This window comes from Gossypium hirsutum, chromosome A10 (genome assembly GCF_007990345.1).
Source record: "Gossypium hirsutum isolate 1008001.06 chromosome A10, Gossypium_hirsutum_v2.1, whole genome shotgun sequence".
Lineage (NCBI taxonomy): Eukaryota > Viridiplantae > Streptophyta > Magnoliopsida > Malvales > Malvaceae > Gossypium > Gossypium hirsutum.
Window position 1 is genome coordinate 70239878 of NC_053433.1, and position 20271 is coordinate 70260148.

Consider the following 20271-nt stretch of genomic DNA (forward strand, 5'->3'; position numbering starts at 1 on the left):
GGTTCTATATAAATTTGACATGTATATATTTGTCATATTTATTTTAATTTTCCTAAATACAAATTTTTATATTTTCAATTTATTGCTTTACAATAATAGTTTTGTCACAATAATTTAATATTTTTCATTAATAATTTAATACCTTAACTCTCTCTCTCTCTCTCTCTCTATATATATATATATTAAGAATTAAATTATCATATCCATAATACATATCTATATTATTACAACTTTAAATTTATTACTCAACAAAAATTTAATTTTTATAATTTTTATAATTTTTTTATTTTAATATAAACAATATAGTATCTCTATTAATTATATATGTATACTATTATTAATTAGTTCCAAACATCTGTATTATAAATTCATAGTTCCCATACCTATATATATCTGATAGAATTTTTAATTATGTTTAAACTTATATAGACATATTCTACTTTATTTATTTATAATATAACTGAGGTCAATGAAGCGTTGACTCAATTGTTAAAGTCAAAAGCTAGTCAATTGTTAAAGTCAAAAGCTTTAGCTCTTCAGTACCTAAATTCGAAACTTACCATGAGTAATTTATATACATGGGTCTCTAAGTTCCAATATTTTTAGGTTTTAGTCCAATTAATTTATTTTGTTGGCTTTAATATATAATCCTCTAACAGTCTATGCGACAATAGTTTGATCTTTATGAATCCCCGACCAAATATTTGTGCTTGTGCTTATGCATGTTAAGACAGATGAGTGGCAAATCACATATAATCCAAGTATAAAAACCTAAAAAGCTATACAAGTTTGGTCCCTGATTGGTTGTTGCCAATTTACCAGCTTGTGGGTTGAATTGATAAGAGGAAATCATGAAAAATATATCTATCGAATCGACCATTAAGCTTCGAATTCTGCATCAAAACTTGAGCCTACAATTATTGATCACGTCTAACGTTGGAATAGACAAATCTACTTCGATTTTATGATCTAAAAACTAACCATCCTCATCCTGCATTAGCCTAACATGTAGAAATTCATATCTAGTGTGTTTGGTTAAAAAAGAGTAACATTTCCTAAAATTGATCCTCACATTTTAAACCAGTAATATCAAATATAGATGATAATCTCTACAACACTTTTTCTTCGAATAATCTCACAAAATCTGAAATTCCAGACCATTTCATCTTTTATATATATATATTGATATAACACAAAAATTGAGCAAATAAGAAACAAAATTTACTACCACTTAACAGAGAGCACATTGCAAGTTCCAATATATACACAAAAATTAACTCTTTACTTGAAACTTTTGATTTTATTCTCTTCTCATAATAAAAACTACCAAATCCTCTAAAACAAATAATTTGTAAATCATATAAATAAGCTATCATTATTAAGTTCATCGTAAAAATCAAAATGTAATAATCATAATTTTATAGAAAACTTGGGACTAAAAAAATCCAAAGAACTAAACTTGTTAAAAGGAAAAACAAAATCTCTAACAATAACAATTTAATAAATTATAATGTAACCTTCTCGATTTACTAATCAATCTTACATTTAAGTCAATCCTATCACAGTTCACAATCACTTTCAGAAAGAGTTCACACATTCAAAGCTTGGTGTTTGTTAACTACGGAGGATGATAAGCACAGTTTAAACTCCGAATCAAAGCTCATACTATTCAAAGGGGAACGGTTAATGGTTACAGCTCTCCCAATCAAAGATTTAGCAGAATCCATCGAATCAAACCACTAATTCAACAAAGATCACTATGTTGACAAGTTCAAAGATGCTTTTGGCATTAACAAGGTTTTCTTTTTACTCAACACCAAGGTTCCATTTATTCCAAAAAAAAAAAACCATTAACACATTCTTTATTTTGCCAAACAAAGTGCTTACCTAAACCCAGAAAGGCCCAGACAAAATAAAAACTTACCAAGCCAGCAAATCAGTCGATTTGAAGCTGAATCACATCCTTTCCTCCTCACCGTTCTTCACCTCAGCTTTCCCGAAAAATCCGCCAATAAATGACGAACCCCATAACACAGATGATAGGAAACGGCCAATGCAGCAATTGATACGGTAACTGGGGCAAGTTTTGCTGAATAAAAGAAGAATTGGTAGAAATTCGAATAGGTGAAGCAAACTGAACCCATTTTCAGAGAAAGAAGATAAGAGAACAAAAGTGCAGTAGTTAGGAAAACCCCGGAGATCCTGTTGGTAATTGAAAGAGTCGCAGAAAGTTGTGGCTTATAAATAGGAAGATGAGGAGATAACGGGCGAAGGTTTGATTCTTTGGCCTCGCTCCCAAGCCCTGGAATGTCACGGGATGTGGAGAGAAATCGATTCCCCTTGACTTGATCCATCATGTTCAGGCTCCTTGTTGGAGACAAAGGATCAAACACATCTGCAGGAATTTTTTTCTTGAGGGGGCAAAACGACTGAATTATAATTTTATAATTTCAGTAAGAACTAAAGTGAAAATTTACCTTTTTTGGCCCCCTGGCGCCGCCCCTGCAGATCTGCAGCATAGAAACCGGAAGGGCCAAAATCAGCATCAATTTTAGATAATCAAAAATTAAAAAGAAGGGAAAGAAGTCGAAATGAAAAACAGATGAGTGGACAAGTACCTGAGAAGAAACCGTCAGCACGACGGCGATCATCGTGGTCATCAGGCGTGGCGGCGTTGGTATTAAAGAGTCTGGAGGTGGATGGAGCGATGGCGACGCGTAAGGAGTTAGGGAGGATGTTGGATGAGACGAGCCTCTTAAGAGCTAGAGAAGAAGCCATTGCTAAATGGAAGAGTCTCAAAATTGCTTAGCCTGCAGAAAAGAAACACGGAGTGAAACGGTGGGGTTATATAATGGAAGGAGGAAGCTGCTCTGCAAGAAAACATAAATAGATATTATTGGGCTTAGGCCTATTTAGGTTCGGTTTTAGGGTTTAAGCCTATTTGGATTCGGCGTTGACATGATATACAAATTTTGGATCAATTATGTGGCAATCTAACAATTCCATAATTTATTTCAAATATTCATCATTTCCTAAAGTAACCTTTGGAAATCTATGTACCTATAACTTTAGAAACCAATCACCTTATCCTTTAACCATCCATTCATGCGAATAGAGTATGTTTTATGATTAATCGTTTATTTCTCTAGAAAGCACCTAACACTTAAATATAATTATTGTTTGTTGTTACTTTGTTGGTCATTGAATTATTCACAAGTTTTTATTAAAATTATTGGGTTATTAAAATCGATCTTAAATGGCTTTCTTTATTCGCACTATCTATACCAATCGAAAGCTTTTATTCCGTTTCTCTTCTATTGTTGAGTGCTTTTTCATGAAACAACTTTGAACATCACAAATCTACAAACCAAAATTCAAACAGTTTTTTCTTTAATCTCCTACACTGACCGCCAGATAGACTTGGATCTAAGTTATGTTCTTCTACTCATCGATAGGTACAGATCCACCCTCTCGATCGTCAAATCGTCACTTGGAGCTTTATGGCAGAACTTTTAAAAAAAACTTAATACTCTAGTGACTTAAATAAAATATTTTGAATAGTTTAGTGACTTAAATGAAAACTTTCGAATAATTTAGTGATCAAATTATAACATTTTTTGAATTAAGTAACCAAAACAAAAACTTACCTATAATTTAATGACTAATGATATAATTTACCCTATTTTTTTCTCAGCAAATTTTTTACATAAATTTAAAGAGTTTATGGAAATGTAAATATATAGGAAAATGGCAACTCATCCCTTTTCATCATATTTGATTCATTAATCTATACACCAGTTGTATGATTATTTATATATTTTGTAAAAGGATTGATTAATGTCGAGTATGCCTCGTATTTAAGCATTAATAGTGTGTGACGTCGCAACGAAGAGGAGCTCTTCGTTCCGATGACGTGACCATACTTCATCACGACGAAAAGAAAGCCACGTCGCAATGTAGCGACGTGTTTCTCAATTTTCTGAGTTTACTTTCTTTCAGTTAAAAACTATTTTAGTTCCCCGCTTGAATGTTGATTAGTGTAGATTATTTAATATTATTAACTTTTACAAGCTTTCAGGAAATTTTGTGTTTAAGTTTCGAATGTTCTTATTTTCGGGCTTTAGGGTTTAGTTTTAATCTTCATCTTTATTCTCTTCGTTTTTGCCGATTTAGTAAAATTATCTTTGCCTGTGAATTTTTATCCTCTTCGAAAAAAAATTTCACGTAAAATATTTATAATCGTTCTCTTCAATTTCTTAATTAATTTAATTACTCTTCGTTGCTTAATCGGATTTATCCAAACAATTAAACTTTATCATATTTTATCAACTAAAAACATAACAGATGTTGGATTTGGATTTTCAGGTCATTTTCCAAAATCAATTTAGTGCAATGGACTCAACCAGATTTGACGGCTTCAACATCCTCGAACAGAATCTAAAATGTCAATTTAATTCCTTTTATCTTTTATTTTAAATGGAACAATGGCAATTTCGACGCTTTTCAAAAAATTTAAAAATTAACTTACATCATTTTAATACAAATACTTTTAGCTTTGATCCTCTTTTTTAGTTTTATCTCGCCCCAGTGAACCTTGATTCAATGTCGCTTGCACACGAAACTTAGTCATACAAACAGACTCCGTTGAATATCTATGTTGATAGGACTCTTCATATTTGATTGAAGCTCCTGCCTTTGATGTCTATATTCCACACATATCCAAATATAGATTTGACAATGTCAACCCTCTGAATACTTGAAAGAACTACTTCCAAGGAAGAAAGATTAATAAAGCTTTGAACAATAGTTTCAACAATGAATTAGGTAACCTCCATAAGTGTGATTGCATACAACACTCAGCTGCTAATAAGTTTTACTATAATTGGAGGCTTCATATACGTCAACTGGTGCTTTATTTGTCAACTTTTTTATATGTTTCCTTGACATTATTATTATTATTAGTGGTGGTGATGTTATCTCAGCTTCCGTTGTAAATTTGTAATGTACTGTTACCCTATTTGCAGTTGGAGGTTGACAAAGTCTTTACAGGGAATCAATGAAACTCGTAATGATCATAGGAAGACTCTACTCCTATTATATGTGCAAGCCAAACATAGAGGGCCAATCCTTGTAGGCCACCGGTCGGCGAATAATGATAAACAACATAGAAGTGAAACCGAATAATAAAAGTAGAACCAAATAATAAAAGATCTCTCTAAGTTATGTCAATTCAAGAAATTGTAGAACCGAATAATAAAAGTGGTCGACAATAATTTTGCATACAATATTATTATTGAAATAATGAAATAAAAGGAAGATCTTGAATCAATCTATTGAGAAATATATATATATGGAATAAATTGATCAAAATAGAAAGACACAACTTAAGTAGGATTTTTTACTGAAATAAATAAAAAAATTATTTACCAAAATAAGTTGTCAGCCCGATTATTTACCAAAATGGGTTGTTTTTCTCATTCGCGCCTATTTGACAGGCACGATTCAATTTTTTATATTAAAATATTTTTTAAATAAAATATTATTTTTTATTTTCGGATCAGTATGACCCGCGTATAGATACGAATACAGGTTGCGCCTATGTCAGAGGCGCAACTAGTTGAGCCTTCCTTTGAGGCGCAAATGGTGGGGCCCGCACGCCTGCTGCTTATCTTTTCCCTTATATATACCCCGAAAATCAAATGAGCACATACACAAAATTTAGCAGAGCAACAGACACAAAATTTAGTTGAACGGAAATAAGAAGATAGGGAGAAGAAAAAAAAAGGAAAACAAGGAGGAGGATAAGGTATTTTAGTTTATTTCTTTTTAAATAGAATGCAAAGTTTTGTTAGTAATTTTATTATTTGAAAGCTATTTTGTTAGGTTATTAATTTTGTTAGCTTCTGGATGAATATTTTTGCATTAAAAATTTTATGTAATTTTTTTGCTATTCGAAACTATTTTTAAAAATTTTGAAAATTTTTTAACAGATCTAGTATTGAAGATGGACACTACAACAAAACAGTGCTAAGACGACAGTTATGGGGCAACACCTTTCTAAGTGTTGCGATAGACTGGTCAACATACATTTTCGGCAACTTTTTGTATAAGGGTTGCGATATGCATGCCTAAAGCAACGCTTAAATAAGAGTTGGCTTTGTCTAGTCCTAAGACGACATTTATGAGGCAACACTTTTCTAAGTGTTGCGATAGACTAGCCAACATACACTTTCGGCAACTCTTTGTATAAGGGTTGGGATAAGCATGCCTAAAGCAACGCTTAAATAAGAGTTGGTGTTGTGTAGTCCTAAGACGACACTTTTGGGGCAACACTTTCCTAAGTGTTGGACTATACTACGCTTTCGCCAACTATTTGTATAAGGGTTGCGATATGTATGCCTACGGCAAAGCTTGAATAAGAGTTGGCTTTTGTGTAGTCATAAATGACACTTTTGTGGCGACACTTTCCTAAGTGTTGGGATAAACTACACTTTGGCAACTCTTTGTATAAGGGTTGCGATATGTATGCCTACGGCAACGCTTGCATAAGAGTTGGAGTTTGTGTAGTCCTAGGACGACACTTTTGTGGTGACACTTTCCTAAGTGTTGCATAGACTACGCTTTCGTCAACTCTTTATATAAGGGTTAGGATATGTATGCCTAAGGCAATGCTTGAATAAGAGTTGGTTTTTTGTGTAGTCCTAAGACGACACTTTTGTGGCGACACTTTCCTAAGTGCTGCGATAAACTGCGCTTTCGGCAACTCTTTGTATAAGGGTTGCGATATGTATGCCTAAGGCAACGCTTGAGCAAGAGTTGGCTTTTGTCTAGTCCTAAGACTACAGTTTTGGGGCGACACTTTCCTAAGTGTTCAGATAGACCTGTCAACATATGCTTTGGCCAACTCTTTGTATAAAGGTGTAACATTCCAAATTACTTAATTCCGGATTTTTTTGAGTACGTAGCATGAAAAATTTGAATTTAAAATATGAATATTCTTAAAATTTTAAAATATCATCAGTTTGTGAATATATTATATATATATTCAAATTAAAAATAACTTAGCTTCGAGTGTGAATAAGGTTTTTAATAAAAATACTGCAAAAAATCAATTTAGGTTAGGGTTTAAGGTTTAGTGTTTAAAGTTTAAAGTTTAGGATTGTAGTTATGGTTTATGGTGTAAGGTTTTAGGGTTTTGTGTTTATGGGTTTGGGGTTTAAGATTTTAGGGTTTAGAGTTTAGGGTTTAGGGTTTAAGGGTTTTTTTAACATAAGTATTTCAAAAATTATATTATATATATTTAAAAATTTTAATCATAAATAAGATAAATATAAATTATTATTTTTCAAAAAATAAAATATCAAAATGAGATAAATCCCAAAAGCATGCATATGAACAATGGTTTAATATGCAATTGAATATATGAACTTTAATTTGATTCAGTTCTTGTAAATTATTAACAAAATTATTTATATAACATAATTTTATATTTAGATAATGCATACATAAATATTTCAACCACAATTAGAATTTCTTATCGAAAAAAGAATAATATTGAAAAAAGAAATCTTTTCAACAATACTAGACCATGCTATACCCATTTACCAATTTAATTCCTAAAAGAGTTGATCATGATAAATTTTAACTCTCAATATTTATTTTTTTATCAATTTGATTCTTATTTTTTGAACTAAATTTGAGATTCGACTTTTTAAAAAATGTTAAATCTCAACTTTAATAGAAATTTAACTACAAAATTAATTTTTTAATGATATTGATGTGAAAACCTACAAGGTAATAATCCACATGACATGATATTATTTGTTTTATATGTTCATTTAAAAATTATAAAAATCTTCAAAAATATTTAAAAATTAAAAATTTAATATTTTAATCCATATTTCTATCAGAAAGTTCAATATTCAAAAAATTTATAAAATAAAAATAGAAAAAATATATGTTAAAAATGAAAAAAAATTAAAACAAAAACTTTTCAGTATACGGCGCAGTTTTATTTTCACCCCCTCCCTTAAATCTCCAATTTTCCCCATTTTATTTTCCCCAATCCTCTGCATCAAAGTGTTGCATCTTCGTCGGCAGCCCTCTGCTGCATCTCTGTAACGACCCGAAAGTCAGTAGTATTGAAAAATCTAGTTTTGTGACTTCGTTTTTGTAAAACGATGTCATATATATTTTTATTAAATATTTATTGAGTTATGTTGTAAGTAAATTGAATTTTGATTAGACAATTTCGTTACTTTAGTGCTCAATTTAAGTATAGGGACTAAATCATATAAGTGGTAAAAGCTAAATTATAACTAAGAGATTTATCTAATAAATAAACCATTATAGTTTAATAAAGAGTTCAATTAAAGAAAGTAAAATATTTTTGAATAATAAATAATTAGTAAAAAAAGACTTAAATGATGGTGACATGGCATGGGATTAGTGGTCAATAGGTAAAGTTACCATGAATCTTACCCACAAAAAACCACTTATTCTCACTCCAAACTCTGTTGGCCAAAGCAAACCTATTGCATCTGCCGTCCACTGCCTGCCCCAGCCATCGGTGCATCTGCCGTCCACTGCCTGCCCCAGCCACGGGTGCATCTGCCGTCCATTGCCTGCCCCAGCCACCGGTGCATCTGCCGTCCACCGCCTGCTCCAGCTACTGGTAAAAGCCTACCTTACAGATTCCATGCATGAAATCCCTAATCCTGTAGTGGTAGAACCTGGTGAATCAGTTTCAACTTGTTGAGATTTGTCTCAATCTTCATGGGTATGTATGGTTGATTTGGTTTTGTGTTAAATGAATTAAGTCGATTTCCTTTAATCTACAATTTATATATTTTTAAGGTCAGGGAACAATTTTCAATTAGTTGAACACTTGGCTGTTTTCATTTAATCTACAGTTGATATATATATAGGGCCACTTTCCTTGTACAAGTGCAGTTTTGGAATTCTGTTTTTGTTTCAGTAATATCAGCAATATTGACACTGTTTTTCTGCTTTTCCTTGTTATACCATGGTGATGGATTTGGTTTAGTCGGCCTGCCCTTTTAGGATTTGCAACATGATAAAATTGAAGAAGATCACAGGAAAACAAGGGTAAATTTGAAGTGCATAGATTGGCATTGCTCTGGCCAACGAATTCTGATAGAGAGAACATTTGTTATTTAGGAGATTAATTTAAGTCATGGTTTTACGATTCTCGAACTTCATGATTTGAAACAGATGACTGTTTGAATTGCAGGGAATAACATTGAAACTAAAACTTGGTTCGAAAGTTGCCCTTGTTGGACCAAGTGGTGGTGGAAAAGTAACGTCATCATCCCTTTCCCTATTACTGTTTTTCCATTTTTCTCTGTTGGAGGATTTTAATAGTTGATGTCCTAAATTTCTTATCTGTTGCAGGCCACGATTGCAAACTTAATTGAGAGATTTTACGATCCTTTGAAGGGAGAGATTTTGTTAAATGGAGTTCCTTTAGTGGAAATATCTCATGAATATCTTCAAAAAAAGTTAATATAAAAAAATAAAAAAAAACTTCACCTCATGGATATCACCCCTAATTATGGTACATAAAACTTTTGACTTCTGTTTCTTGCTTTGATAAGTTTGGGAGCTCAAGAAACAGGCAAGGTATATGTCTTACTCTTGCATTTTTTTTAAAATTTATTAAAGTTTCTTTTCCTTATTTTATTTCTTCTTTTGCCAACTCATTATTGTCTATTACCTTGGAAGCCAATAGACTAAAAACGGTTTTATTAATGATTTCCATAATTAATTTATTAAACCAGCTTGCCACCTCTAATTTAGGCCACCCTTTTAATATAACAGTAGTGCATTTATTTATCTGCTTTGTTTACAGTTTCTCACTTGGCACGTAGCTTTTGTCATTTCAAACTAGAATGGAATGAATATATGGTTTAAACTTTATATCGGCCATTGAATGGAAATGTGTAAACAGTTATTTAAATTGTATAATTTCACCATTCTGTATTAATGTTCTAGATACAATAATCGCATTAAATTATCTATGGCTTTCACAAATACTTGATCATTTTGATGCCCTAAGATTTCTTTAACACCCTTATTCTTCTTGCCTTTCTAGAATGCAGGTAAGTATAGTCAGCCAGTATTTAAAGGGATTCCTCCATGGTCAAACCGACAAGCAGCTCTTTAAGAAAAATGTTCTCATAGTTACTTATGAAGATGTCAAGCCTTACATAGATAGGATTGTTAGTGGGGAGACATTAGATATCCTTTTAACAAAACCCATTACAGGATTCTTTCTAAGGCATGCATGAATTTGTTTCTTTGGTTCTGTGTGTTTTGGGGCATTGTTTGCTTCCTTCTAATAGTTCTATCATTTGTTTGATCAAATGCAGCGTTGGGACTTCAGGCGGGCAGCCAAAGCTGATGCCTGACATTGCTCAAGTTGCTAAGAAGTGGGAATTATTTCGTGGCTTGTACGAGTCTCCTGTGACAAAGTAAGGAACCCATCCCTATTTTATTCTAGTTTTTCTTTGAGCTACTTGTGAAATCACGCTGTTTACTTATTCATCAATTAATGGCCTGAACAAAACCATGCATATATAATCGGATCGTAGTTAAACTAGGAAAAATCCACTTATACCCAAAAAAGTTTTATACTCTTTTTGTATAATCACCACTCAGAACTTAGTTTCATGAAATGTCATTCTCATTCAGGCAAATTAATTTGTTGTCTTCATGGTATGTTAATATCAACAACTTAATCAAATTCCATGAGTTTTTTTTTTAAATTAATTAAGCCATAATAAATTCAAGTGTATTTCTAGAACAATAGAAATGTCTGGTCATTTTTTAAAAAAAAGCAAATATAATGCAGTATTCGTGGCCATTTTCAATTCAAGAAGTAATTTTAATGACATTATTGATAATTATAATTAATAATAATTTTCCAAAAAAAAATTCAAAGCTATAGTTATTTAGAAGGCTGCTAATTTTCATTCGAGAAATAAATATAAATAAGTTGTAATCTTCACTGGAAAATTTATCTAGCGTTTAAGGCGCTTTATATATTTATGTCAGTATTTATTTTATTTTTTGTAATTTAATTATTTTTTATTTCATGTTTGTATTATATCTAGAAACCATAATTCATGTGAAAATAAAATAATAAAAGTGATAAAAACAATTAAAACGGTTAACATAGATGTGGAACGTATTGCTGACTTCAAAATTTTTCTTTGACGTATCTAATTGATTTGTTCTTTAAGTCACCCCCCTTTCGTTTGATATATGTCATATTAGATTTACGAATCTGATATAACTAAAAGCTTAGTAAACCTTTTCTTTTCCTTTTTTTTTCCTTTTTTTTTAAAAATTTAGGTTTAATTTTTTCTATCTTTGTAGTTTGGAATATTTTATTTATAAGAATTTAGATATTATTTATCATTTGTCATCAAGATAAATTTTATTTTTTTAATATTTAAACTTGTTATTTTATTTCTGGATTAGGTAGTTTTGGTTGCTATTAGTTCACCAGAAAGCTCATCTCTTTCACACATGAACCTTAGGATTAGGCATTAATAGATACTCTGTTTTAATATTAATTACTTTAACAGATGGTTGATAAAAGTTGGATGGATGCTCCAAGATTTAGCACCAATCACCTAGCTGGAATAGAAAGATTTCTATCATTTGCAATTGAAAAATCAGTTTTTAACGAAAAAATATATTGTCCGTGCTATCGTTGCAATAATAGGATATTGCACGAACCACATATTGTGGGTGAGCATCTTCGTCTTCATGGTATAATAAAAGAATACAAGCATTGGATTTTTCATGGAGAATCCATTGAAAGAACATCGGTGCAAACCAACCAAACAGTGAGAACTTCTCCATCAATTTGTATGCAATCACAAGACAATGAAGCCGATTTAAGAGATCTCATAACGGATGCTCTAGGTATCAACATCCCAACTCTTAATGAGAGTTTTGATGGAGTTTCAAGCGAGTTTCAGAATAATGGTCGAGAGGATGATGTTAATGAGGCCCAAAGGGCTACAGAGAGAGCAACTACTCTTTTAGATGATTGTGATATTCCGCTCTATCCTGGTTGTGTCACGTTTTCATGCGTCTCATTCATACTTCGGCTTTAGCATTTTAAAGCACTTTTTGGATGGTCAGCAAAATCTTTGACATGTTTATTGGAGTTTTTAAATGAGGCATTTCCAGATGAACACACAATCCCGACTACATATTATGAAGTGAAGAAAAAGATTTCTGCACTAAATCTTGGGTATGTGAAGATTGACGCATGCCCAAATGATTGTATATTATACTGGGGCGATGCTAGTAAAAAGATCAGTTGTGATGTCTGTAAAAGGTCAAGGTGGCAATCTTCTAATGAGTTGGATGTAGATGAACAAGTTGATGATAGTTGTCGTCGTCCTAAGCCTGCCAAGGTATTATGGTACTTTTCTTTGATTCCTAGACTTAAAAGATTATTTTAATCCTCCAAGACAGCACAATCCATGAGATGGCATAAAGAAGGACGAACCAAAGATGGTATATTGAGACATCCAGCCGATGGTTCTGCTTGGGATGCGTTTGATAAGAGGTTTCCTGATTTTGCATCTGATCCTCGCAATGTTAGGCTAGGTTTGGCCAGCGACGGATTCAATCCATTCCGAACAATAAGTACAAGTCACAGTACATGGCCCGTACTTCTTATTCCTTATAATTTAGAACCTTGGGCATGCATGAAACAATCATCAATAATACTATCAATGGTTATCCCTGGTGAAAAAGGACCTGGCAACGACATTGATGTCTACATACAACCTTTAATTAAAGAGTTGAAGCAATTGTGGACAGGAATTGATGCTTTTGATTCATCAGCTTCCGAATCTTTCACTTTACGGGCTTGTCTTCTTTGGACAATCAATGATTTCCCAGCTTACGCCAATCTTTCAGGGTGGAGTACAAAAGGTCGGGTTGCTTGCCCAATTTGTGCTGAAAAAACTGAATCTCGATGGCTACGGTATGGTCGGAAGTTCTGTTATATGGGTTATCGTCGATGGTTATCAACTGAAAACCTATTTCGAAAAAAAGTCGTGAATTCGATGGCACTATAGAGTATGGGGTAGCTCCTATACCACGATTCGAGGAAGATATCTTAAGGGAAGTTGAAGGTGTCAATTTCATTTGGCATTTGGGGGTTCCTCTTTGAAAATGGGAAGTCTACAGTTTATGTGTTTACTACATTAGACATTTGGTTTGAAAATATTAGATCCTTATGTAATCATTTTGAAACATTTGGCGAGTCCACTTAAAGAGTTGATGCTTCTTATCAATTTATCTTTAGCTGTGAGTCAACCAGGAATGATATTTCTATGATGTCCATTTTTATATTTTAATTTCTTCATAGTTTTCTTCTTTTCTTATATATTCCCTTCATGATTTGATACGGATAACATTACTAGTATTTTTCTTTTCCTCATCTCTAACATTTGCTGCTTCAGTCCCATTCCAATGGAAAATTATTGATTGTCTAGTGTGTGACGGGACCTTCTTTCATTCCCTCCTCAAGGAAATGTATGATGGAGTAAATTGCTTCAATAAGTGTGCCCATAAATTGCCTTACCTACACCTTGCCCAGTATCTAATTTATAACTTAGACTTGTTTTAAGTTTTAACTTTGATTTAAACTTAAAAATTTACTTGGATAGAAAAATTATACTTATTTGATATATAAGTCAGATTTGAGTTTTAAAAGTTAATTATACTTATTTGATATATAAGTCAGATTTGAGTTTTAAAAGTTTGTAATATATTTTATAATCTTAAAAATATATTAATTTGTGTATGTTTAAATTTAATAAAAGAAAAGTAAATAAAAATAGCATTCATCTTCTTGTTTGTAAATAGGATTTTATTTCATGATTATTACCATTCTCATTTATATATGCTTGCAGGTCACCTTAAAAGGGTTTCGGTCAGGCAAGTTCATGACATTAGCGTGGCTACAAATGTGGTGGCAAGGGGATTAGATATCAATGATGTGCAGTTAATTATCCGGGTATATTTTTATTACGGCATGATATTTCAGATATTTATTTGCTGTCTATATATATATTTATTATTATATATTTACATTTAATTATATCTTAACTCGATAGTTTTTATAATAACTTGGAGGATATGTGCTTTGAGCATGTTTACATATGAAATATCATCTATTTTAGAGATTGAGATTTATGAGTAATTTAGGTAATATATTAAAAAAATTATTGTAATATTTATATTAGAGTTAGTCTTTATTCTAGGATGGTCACCTATTCTATTTTTAAAAAAGTTATTTTTTTATTATTTTACTACAATTTTTAGAAAATTATGTTATCCATACGCAGTCCTGATAGTAGAGTTTTTTTTTAAGTTATGTTTGTAGAGTTTAATTATTTTTTAATGTGTAATCATATATTAATATTACCTAATCTTTGTGTTTTTTTAATTTTATTTTTGATTAAGCATGACGATAGAGTAGATTGAAATTAAAAATTAAGTTATTCACCTTCATCTGATATTTATATAGATGTCGATTTTTTTTATAATTATTAATATCCCAACCTTATTTCACTTGAATTTTTATTAATTATTTTGAATATAGAATATTTTGAAGAATGAAAGTATAAAAATGGGAAATAAGAGAAACCTAACGAGTATTGCTTTGACCAAAAGTGTCTGCTTCACCAATTGACTCAACGAATAATTAAAAAATAATAAATAAAAAAGGAAGTAGATATGAGATATGAGATTAATTAGAGGAGATTAAAATTTGTGATCCTAATTTTGGTTGGATCGGACTTTTGCCAACTTGGGGATAAAAAAGGTATATTTGGCTACAAAAGCTTGTAATATATTATTTGTTTAAGTTTGATGTGCTATTTGTTAATTTTAATTTATTTATAAAAATCAATTTTTAGGTTATTATTTTAAAAATTGAATAGAATATAAAATATTCAAATATTTTAAAAATTGAATAGAATATAAATTTGATGTGCTTTTTGGGGGGGGGGCTTGATTTGGTCCACATTCTTATTTTGCTTGTTTTTTGGTCTATTTTTTGTTTGTTTTTTGGGCTTGATTTGCCAGACATTCTCCATATTGTTTTGTTTGGATTTTTGTTTTAATAAAATGTAGTAGACATTCACGGCCTTTACTTTGAATTTGTTAGCCAAACCCTAAAAGGTAAAATAAAAGGTAAGTCTTGCTCCAATTTTACAGTAGGTTTCAAGTTTCCCAGGAATTCCAAGTAGAAAATTCATATTTTCCCCGGTTTTTCCTCCTCCCCAAAACCCATGAATTTTTCGGTGCTGTGTTGGATGCTGTGTTGAAAACTCATTACCTCTTTGTTTTCTAGGAAAATGATTGGCAAAAGGTGACCATTAAAAGGTGTATGATTCTCTTCGAGGGGTTCTTCGACAGGTTCGAACACCTTAGGAAGTGCTGCTACCGATAGTCAAAGCACGGGAGATGAAACTCCCACTCAGTCAGTTGAAGAAGTACCTGCAAGTCCGACTGGTACCTCCATTTCCTTCTCACTTATTATTTCTCTGGTTTTAAACTTGTTTAAAACCTTTTGCTGGTATTTATTCTTTCTCTAGTTTTCATTTTCTTCACAATATACAAAGAAACAAAAAAATTTCTGCTTTAACTGTGTGTTTGGTTTTTTGCCCCACTGAACTTTCTATTTGTTACCATTTTGTCGTTGCTCTTCTTTTGCACTCTATTATTGTACGGATTTTATGTTTTGTTTTCTTTCCTTCATATATTCCTCTTGTCGTCTGCTGCACTATAATTTTTCACAACTTCCAGGCCATTTCTTTGCTTTGTTAAACATGATGGGTTTTTACATTTCCTCAATATCTTCTGTAGTTTTGATAATGTTCCTATAGCAGGTATGATAATTGTGAGCCATTTAATTTATCAGTAAATTACTCTGTTTATTACCATGGTGTCCTGTTTCTTCAACTATGTAAGATTGCTAAAATTTAGATTGCAGGTTAGAGGGTGGATTAAAGGTTGAAAAAGGAATTTGGCTGTTGATTACTAAAAATTTTGACATTATACAATTTTGATTCTGTATATGATATAAATCCATTTTTTTACTTTCTTATTTAGAATATTTCTTGGTTTTCAAATTTTCATTCATTTTTTTTATATGAGAATTTTATAAATTGAAAGCGCAAGAAACAAAAATAAATGGAGTATTAGCGGATAAATATTTTTGAGAGTATGGTAAGTGTTTTTTTGTCCCCAAAAAATTAAAAGCATTTTCATAGGCTTTTGTACAAAAAAATAAATGGAGTATTAGTGGACAAAAATCTTTTTGTCCATGATAAATATTATGTATTTGTTATGATAAATAAAATATTTTATTAAGCTTTTGTTTAATTAACATTGGTTTTCTTTTTCTTTTTCTACCATATTCACAATTTGCTTTTGCTTTTGCATCGTATTTATTTTTTTACATTGATACATAATATTTTTTTTCAATTTTCATATCTAAAATATAATTGTTACTTTGGACAGAGGCTACTAAGGGTACTAAAAGAAAGCGAGGGCCTACAAACATGAAAGATATATGGAATCTTCAACCTAGAACTCGTATAATAGTAGAAGCCAACCAATATGGCCAGCCTATTGGGAAGGAATCGTCCAAATTGGCTGAATTTCTCAGTACAATTGCAAGGACTAGTTCTATCTGTCCTTTGAATACAAAACATTGGAAACATCTTTCTAAATATGTGTTGGAAAACATATTGAGAATCGTTCATGTATGTAGTACATAATCATTTTCTAATTTAATGTATTGCAATAATTTTGCATTATTTGAAATTGTATGTAATGAGTACTTGTTACATTATTTTGTTTTTTGTGTAGGAAAAGTTTGATCTCCAAGGTAAGGTGAAGGACTCTGACATCCTCTCACATGTTGGAAAACTCCGGAAGGAGTTTAAATCGACTTTGAAAACTAGATACTATAAAGAGATGGTCCAAGAAGGTCGACCGATTGAAGAAATATATGAAAACAATCCTCCTAGTGTGCATGATGATCAATGGAAGTGGCTAGTGAGCGATGGGGAACACCACAAGTTGTGGTATGCACTTTTATTAGATTAATTGTCTCATTTTTCCTACTTCCACTTACAGTATGATCAAAGTAAGGGATGCATAAATGCGTGGTTTGTTGAATGAGGCATAATAAACTTAGCTTTCATATTACTCTCATATTTTTTCTCATTAATTTAAACAATAGGCACATTCAGAAAAGGCGAAAGAATCTCGAACAAAGGTGCGTTATGCACATACTGCTGGTTGTACAGGATATGCAACCCTCAATGCACAGTTTGTAGGTATTACATATTAATCAATATGTAACCTATATTAATTATTCTGCACTCATTGGTGAATAATGTTAACTATTGTTTTGTTGTATAATAGTCTGAGAAGGAAGGCCGTGAACCCTAGGGTTTTGAGCAGTTTAGATTTCAACATTTGCGCAAAGATGGGAGTGGCAAATTGAGCAGTGAGGCAGCAGAACAAGTTTATGTAAGAAAAAAATGGGTATTATTTATTTATTTATAATTATTTTGACATCAATTTTTTTTAAAAATAGAATTTTCTAATTAAAGATAACTGTAGGATGAAGCGTGCAAGATGGTTAAAGACTCTATGCCAATACCTGAGAGTTCTTCCACACCTCAAGATAATATTGCATTAGAAAATGAGGTCTATACACAAGTGTTTGGCCCTGACAAGGATGGAAAAATGTTGGGATATGGACGTGGGATGACCAAATCTAGGTTGTTTGGCTATGGGTCAGTTACCTGAGAAAGCTAATCTACATCAGCCATCACTACATTGATTGAAGAGATGAGCGCAAAACATGTCCAGCAAATACAAACAATTCAAGCCAAACAAGCAATTCGAGAGAAAACTCTACTCGAGGAAGCAGAACCTCGATTTCGTATGGAGGCTACAGAGCGAGAAGCTTATTTGATAGCTGAGGCAAAAGAAAGATTTATGAAATTAACTGAATTTCGAGAGGAAAAGTTCATGAAAATGATGGATGCTCGTGAGAAAAAGTATAAGGCTCTCATCGATGAGTGTATGGCAAAGGGAATGTCAAGTAAGTCCAAGACTTTTCATAATAAGCATAGTAAGGTGACTATTTTATAACTAGATTGTCAATAAGTTTGTTAATGGTTTAATTGACATTGCTTGTTGTAATTGAATGCTATGTTCTTATTTGATGTCTTTATTGCTTGCTCAACTAATAATTAGTAGTGGATGTACTGATGAAAATTCTTTATTTAGCCTCAAATTATGGTTCTTTGGTTAATATTAAAATATTCTTTCCATGTGTTCATGTTGTTTCTCATCTAGCTTGTATAAATAGAAAATGTACATTGCTATTTTTTGCAGTTGAATTTCAGAGTAGCGGACTTGATGATAAAGCCTTCAGTTCGGATGATGACAAATGAGGCTTACTGCATATTATGTATTACATATATATATATGTTATAGTGGTTGACTAATGCAGTTGTCTCATAATTTTTTTGTGTCATGGGAATCAAGTTGACAACATGTTGCAATGTGTTGATTGCTTTTATAAGGATTTTGTATAATTTTTTGATGTCATGTGAAATAGGTTGATAACATGTTCGCAACTTGTTGACTACTTCTATTAGGATTTTGTATATAAATTACTAACTGCATTATTCAATGATAATTTTGTATTTATATTATCATTTCATGTTAATTAATTGTTCAATTAATATTGAATCAAACTTTTCCAAACCTAATACATACAAATTTGCTCATATTTCACCAAAATAGGCTCTTAAAAATCGAGGAAAACGTCGTAAAAAAATATCGGACATGAGATAAAGATCTATCCCAACCTTTTTAAGTTTGCCTTAGACGGGTTTACCCTAACCATTTTAAGGTTGCTTTAGATGGGTTTATCCCAACATTTTTTAAGTTGCCTTGGAAAAGGTCTATCGCAACCCTTTTAGGGTTGCTGTAAACGGGTCTATCGCAAAATTTTTAACGTTGTCCTAGACAGGTCAATCGCAACATTTTCTAAAAGTTTCCTTAAACAAGATCTATCGCAACCTTTTTAGGGTTACCTTAAACGAATCTATCACTAACCTTTTTAAGGTTGCTTTAGACAAGTCTATCCAACCTTTTTTTAAGGTTGCCATAGACAAGGTCTATTGTAACATTTTTAAAATGTTGTCGTAGACAGGTCTATCGCAACTTTTTTTCAAGGTTGCCGTAAACAAGATATACCACAACTTTTTTAAAAGGTTGCCGTAGATAAAGTCTATAACAATTTTTATTAAGGGTTGCCGTAAACAAGGCTTCTCGCAACCTTTTTAAGGTTGCCGAAAACGAATCTATACCAATCTTTTTAACGTTGCTCTAAACGAGTCTATCGCAACCATTTTTAACAGTTGTCTTAAATTGGTCTATCGCAACCCTTTTATGATTGTATTAAATGGGTCTATCGCAACCTTTTTCAAAGGTTGCCCTTAACTAGGTCTACCGCGACATTTTTTTAAGGTCGCCATTGACTAAGCCTTTCACAATGCTTCAATAAGGGTCGTCGTATGCTGACTTTTGGCAACGCTTTTTCAAAAGAGTCGCCATGCCTACGCCAACGGTACTAAAGACAACCTTTTTGGAAGCGTCGAGAGAAGCGTCGTGAGACCTATGCCAACCCTTTTTTGCGTCGTCTTAGGTCAAGTGTTGCAATAGGGTTGTTTTGTTGTAGTGGGAGAATCAGTTTTTCGTATGTGCTTTTTTTGATGGAGAAATTTTGACAACAATCGTGGGATGTATATTTGAATGTCGCAAACAAGTAGCAATGAGATTTAATAGAAATAGCTCGTTTGATGATATGAAGGAAAAAATTAGTGAAAAAATTTATAGACGTTGTGGGAGAAGGATCTCGAAACTTTTCTACAAGTTTCCAGTTTCAACGGATCCCATAAAATTCACTGAAATGGAACTCGTAGACGATGAAGATGTGGAGACAATGGTCGCTCTTTATTGTGGGACTTGAAGCAACCAAAATGCACCGATTCAGTTATTTACTGAGTTAGCTAGTATTGAGGCAACTGAAGATCTCACTCTATTAGGTGAAGAAGAGGGAGCAGAAAGGATGAACATAAAAATATACGAATTAAAAATATAAAAATAAAAATAGAA

The 20271-nt window shown here is 32.0% G+C and overlaps 3 protein-coding genes across 3 annotated transcripts; 2 read left to right on the plus strand and 1 right to left on the minus strand.

Moving 5' to 3' along the window:
- Positions 1-1640: 1640 nt before the first annotated feature.
- LOC107897134 (succinate dehydrogenase subunit 3-1, mitochondrial) lies at positions 1641-2983 on the minus strand. Its single transcript, XM_016822480.2, has 3 exons — positions 2619-2983; positions 2478-2510; positions 1641-2395 (listed from the first exon to the last, which is right to left on the minus strand). Exons 1-3 carry the CDS (start codon positions 2776-2778, stop codon positions 1983-1985), a joined length of 606 nt encoding a protein of 201 aa, XP_016677969.1. The 5' UTR covers positions 2779-2983; the 3' UTR covers positions 1641-1982.
- An 8629-nt stretch (positions 2984-11612) lies between these two features.
- LOC121208011 (uncharacterized) lies at positions 11613-13127 on the plus strand. The gene is made up of 3 exons (XM_041078539.1): positions 11613-12105; positions 12226-12455; positions 12513-13127. The coding sequence occupies exons 1-3, from the start codon at positions 11613-11615 to the stop codon at positions 13125-13127; spliced, it is 1338 nt and encodes a 445-aa protein (XP_040934473.1).
- Positions 13128-15456: 2329 nt separating this feature from the next.
- On the plus strand, positions 15457-18855 carry LOC107897135 (uncharacterized). The gene is made up of 7 exons (XM_041079156.1): positions 15457-15573; positions 16585-16829; positions 16936-17153; positions 17312-17404; positions 17497-17604; positions 17698-18184; positions 18481-18855. The coding sequence occupies exons 2-5, from the start codon at positions 16626-16628 to the stop codon at positions 17576-17578; spliced, it is 597 nt and encodes a 198-aa protein (XP_040935090.1). The 5' UTR covers positions 15457-15573; positions 16585-16625; the 3' UTR covers positions 17579-17604; positions 17698-18184; positions 18481-18855.
- The last annotated feature ends 1416 nt before the right edge of the window (positions 18856-20271 follow it).

Excerpts from the sequence above, each read along its gene's own strand:
- LOC107897134 (XM_016822480.2), bottom strand. The coding sequence starts at position 2,778 with ATGGCTTCTTCTCTAGCTCTTAAGAGGCTCGTCTCATCCAACATCCTC. Across the intron at positions 2,511-2,618 it reads TGCTGACGGTTTCTTCTCAG|ATCTGCAGGGGCGGCGCCAG; the intron begins GTACTTGTCCAC and ends TCTATGCTGCAG. Across the intron at positions 2,396-2,477 it reads GCGCCAGGGGGCCAAAAAAG|ATGTGTTTGATCCTTTGTCT; the intron begins GTAAATTTTCAC and ends AAATTCCTGCAG.
- LOC121208011 (XM_041078539.1), top strand. The coding sequence starts at position 11,613 with ATGGTTGATAAAAGTTGGATGGATGCTCCAAGATTTAGCACCAATCAC. Across the intron at positions 12,106-12,225 it reads TGATATTCCGCTCTATCCTG|ATGAACACACAATCCCGACT; the intron begins GTTGTGTCACGT and ends AGGCATTTCCAG. Across the intron at positions 12,456-12,512 it reads GTCGTCCTAAGCCTGCCAAG|ACAGCACAATCCATGAGATG; the intron begins GTATTATGGTAC and ends TAATCCTCCAAG.
- LOC107897135 (XM_041079156.1), top strand. The coding sequence starts at position 16,626 with ATGAAAGATATATGGAATCTTCAACCTAGAACTCGTATAATAGTAGAA. Across the intron at positions 16,830-16,935 it reads ACATATTGAGAATCGTTCAT|GAAAAGTTTGATCTCCAAGG; the intron begins GTATGTAGTACA and ends TTTTTTGTGTAG. Across the intron at positions 17,154-17,311 it reads GGGGAACACCACAAGTTGTG|GCACATTCAGAAAAGGCGAA; the intron begins GTATGCACTTTT and ends TTTAAACAATAG.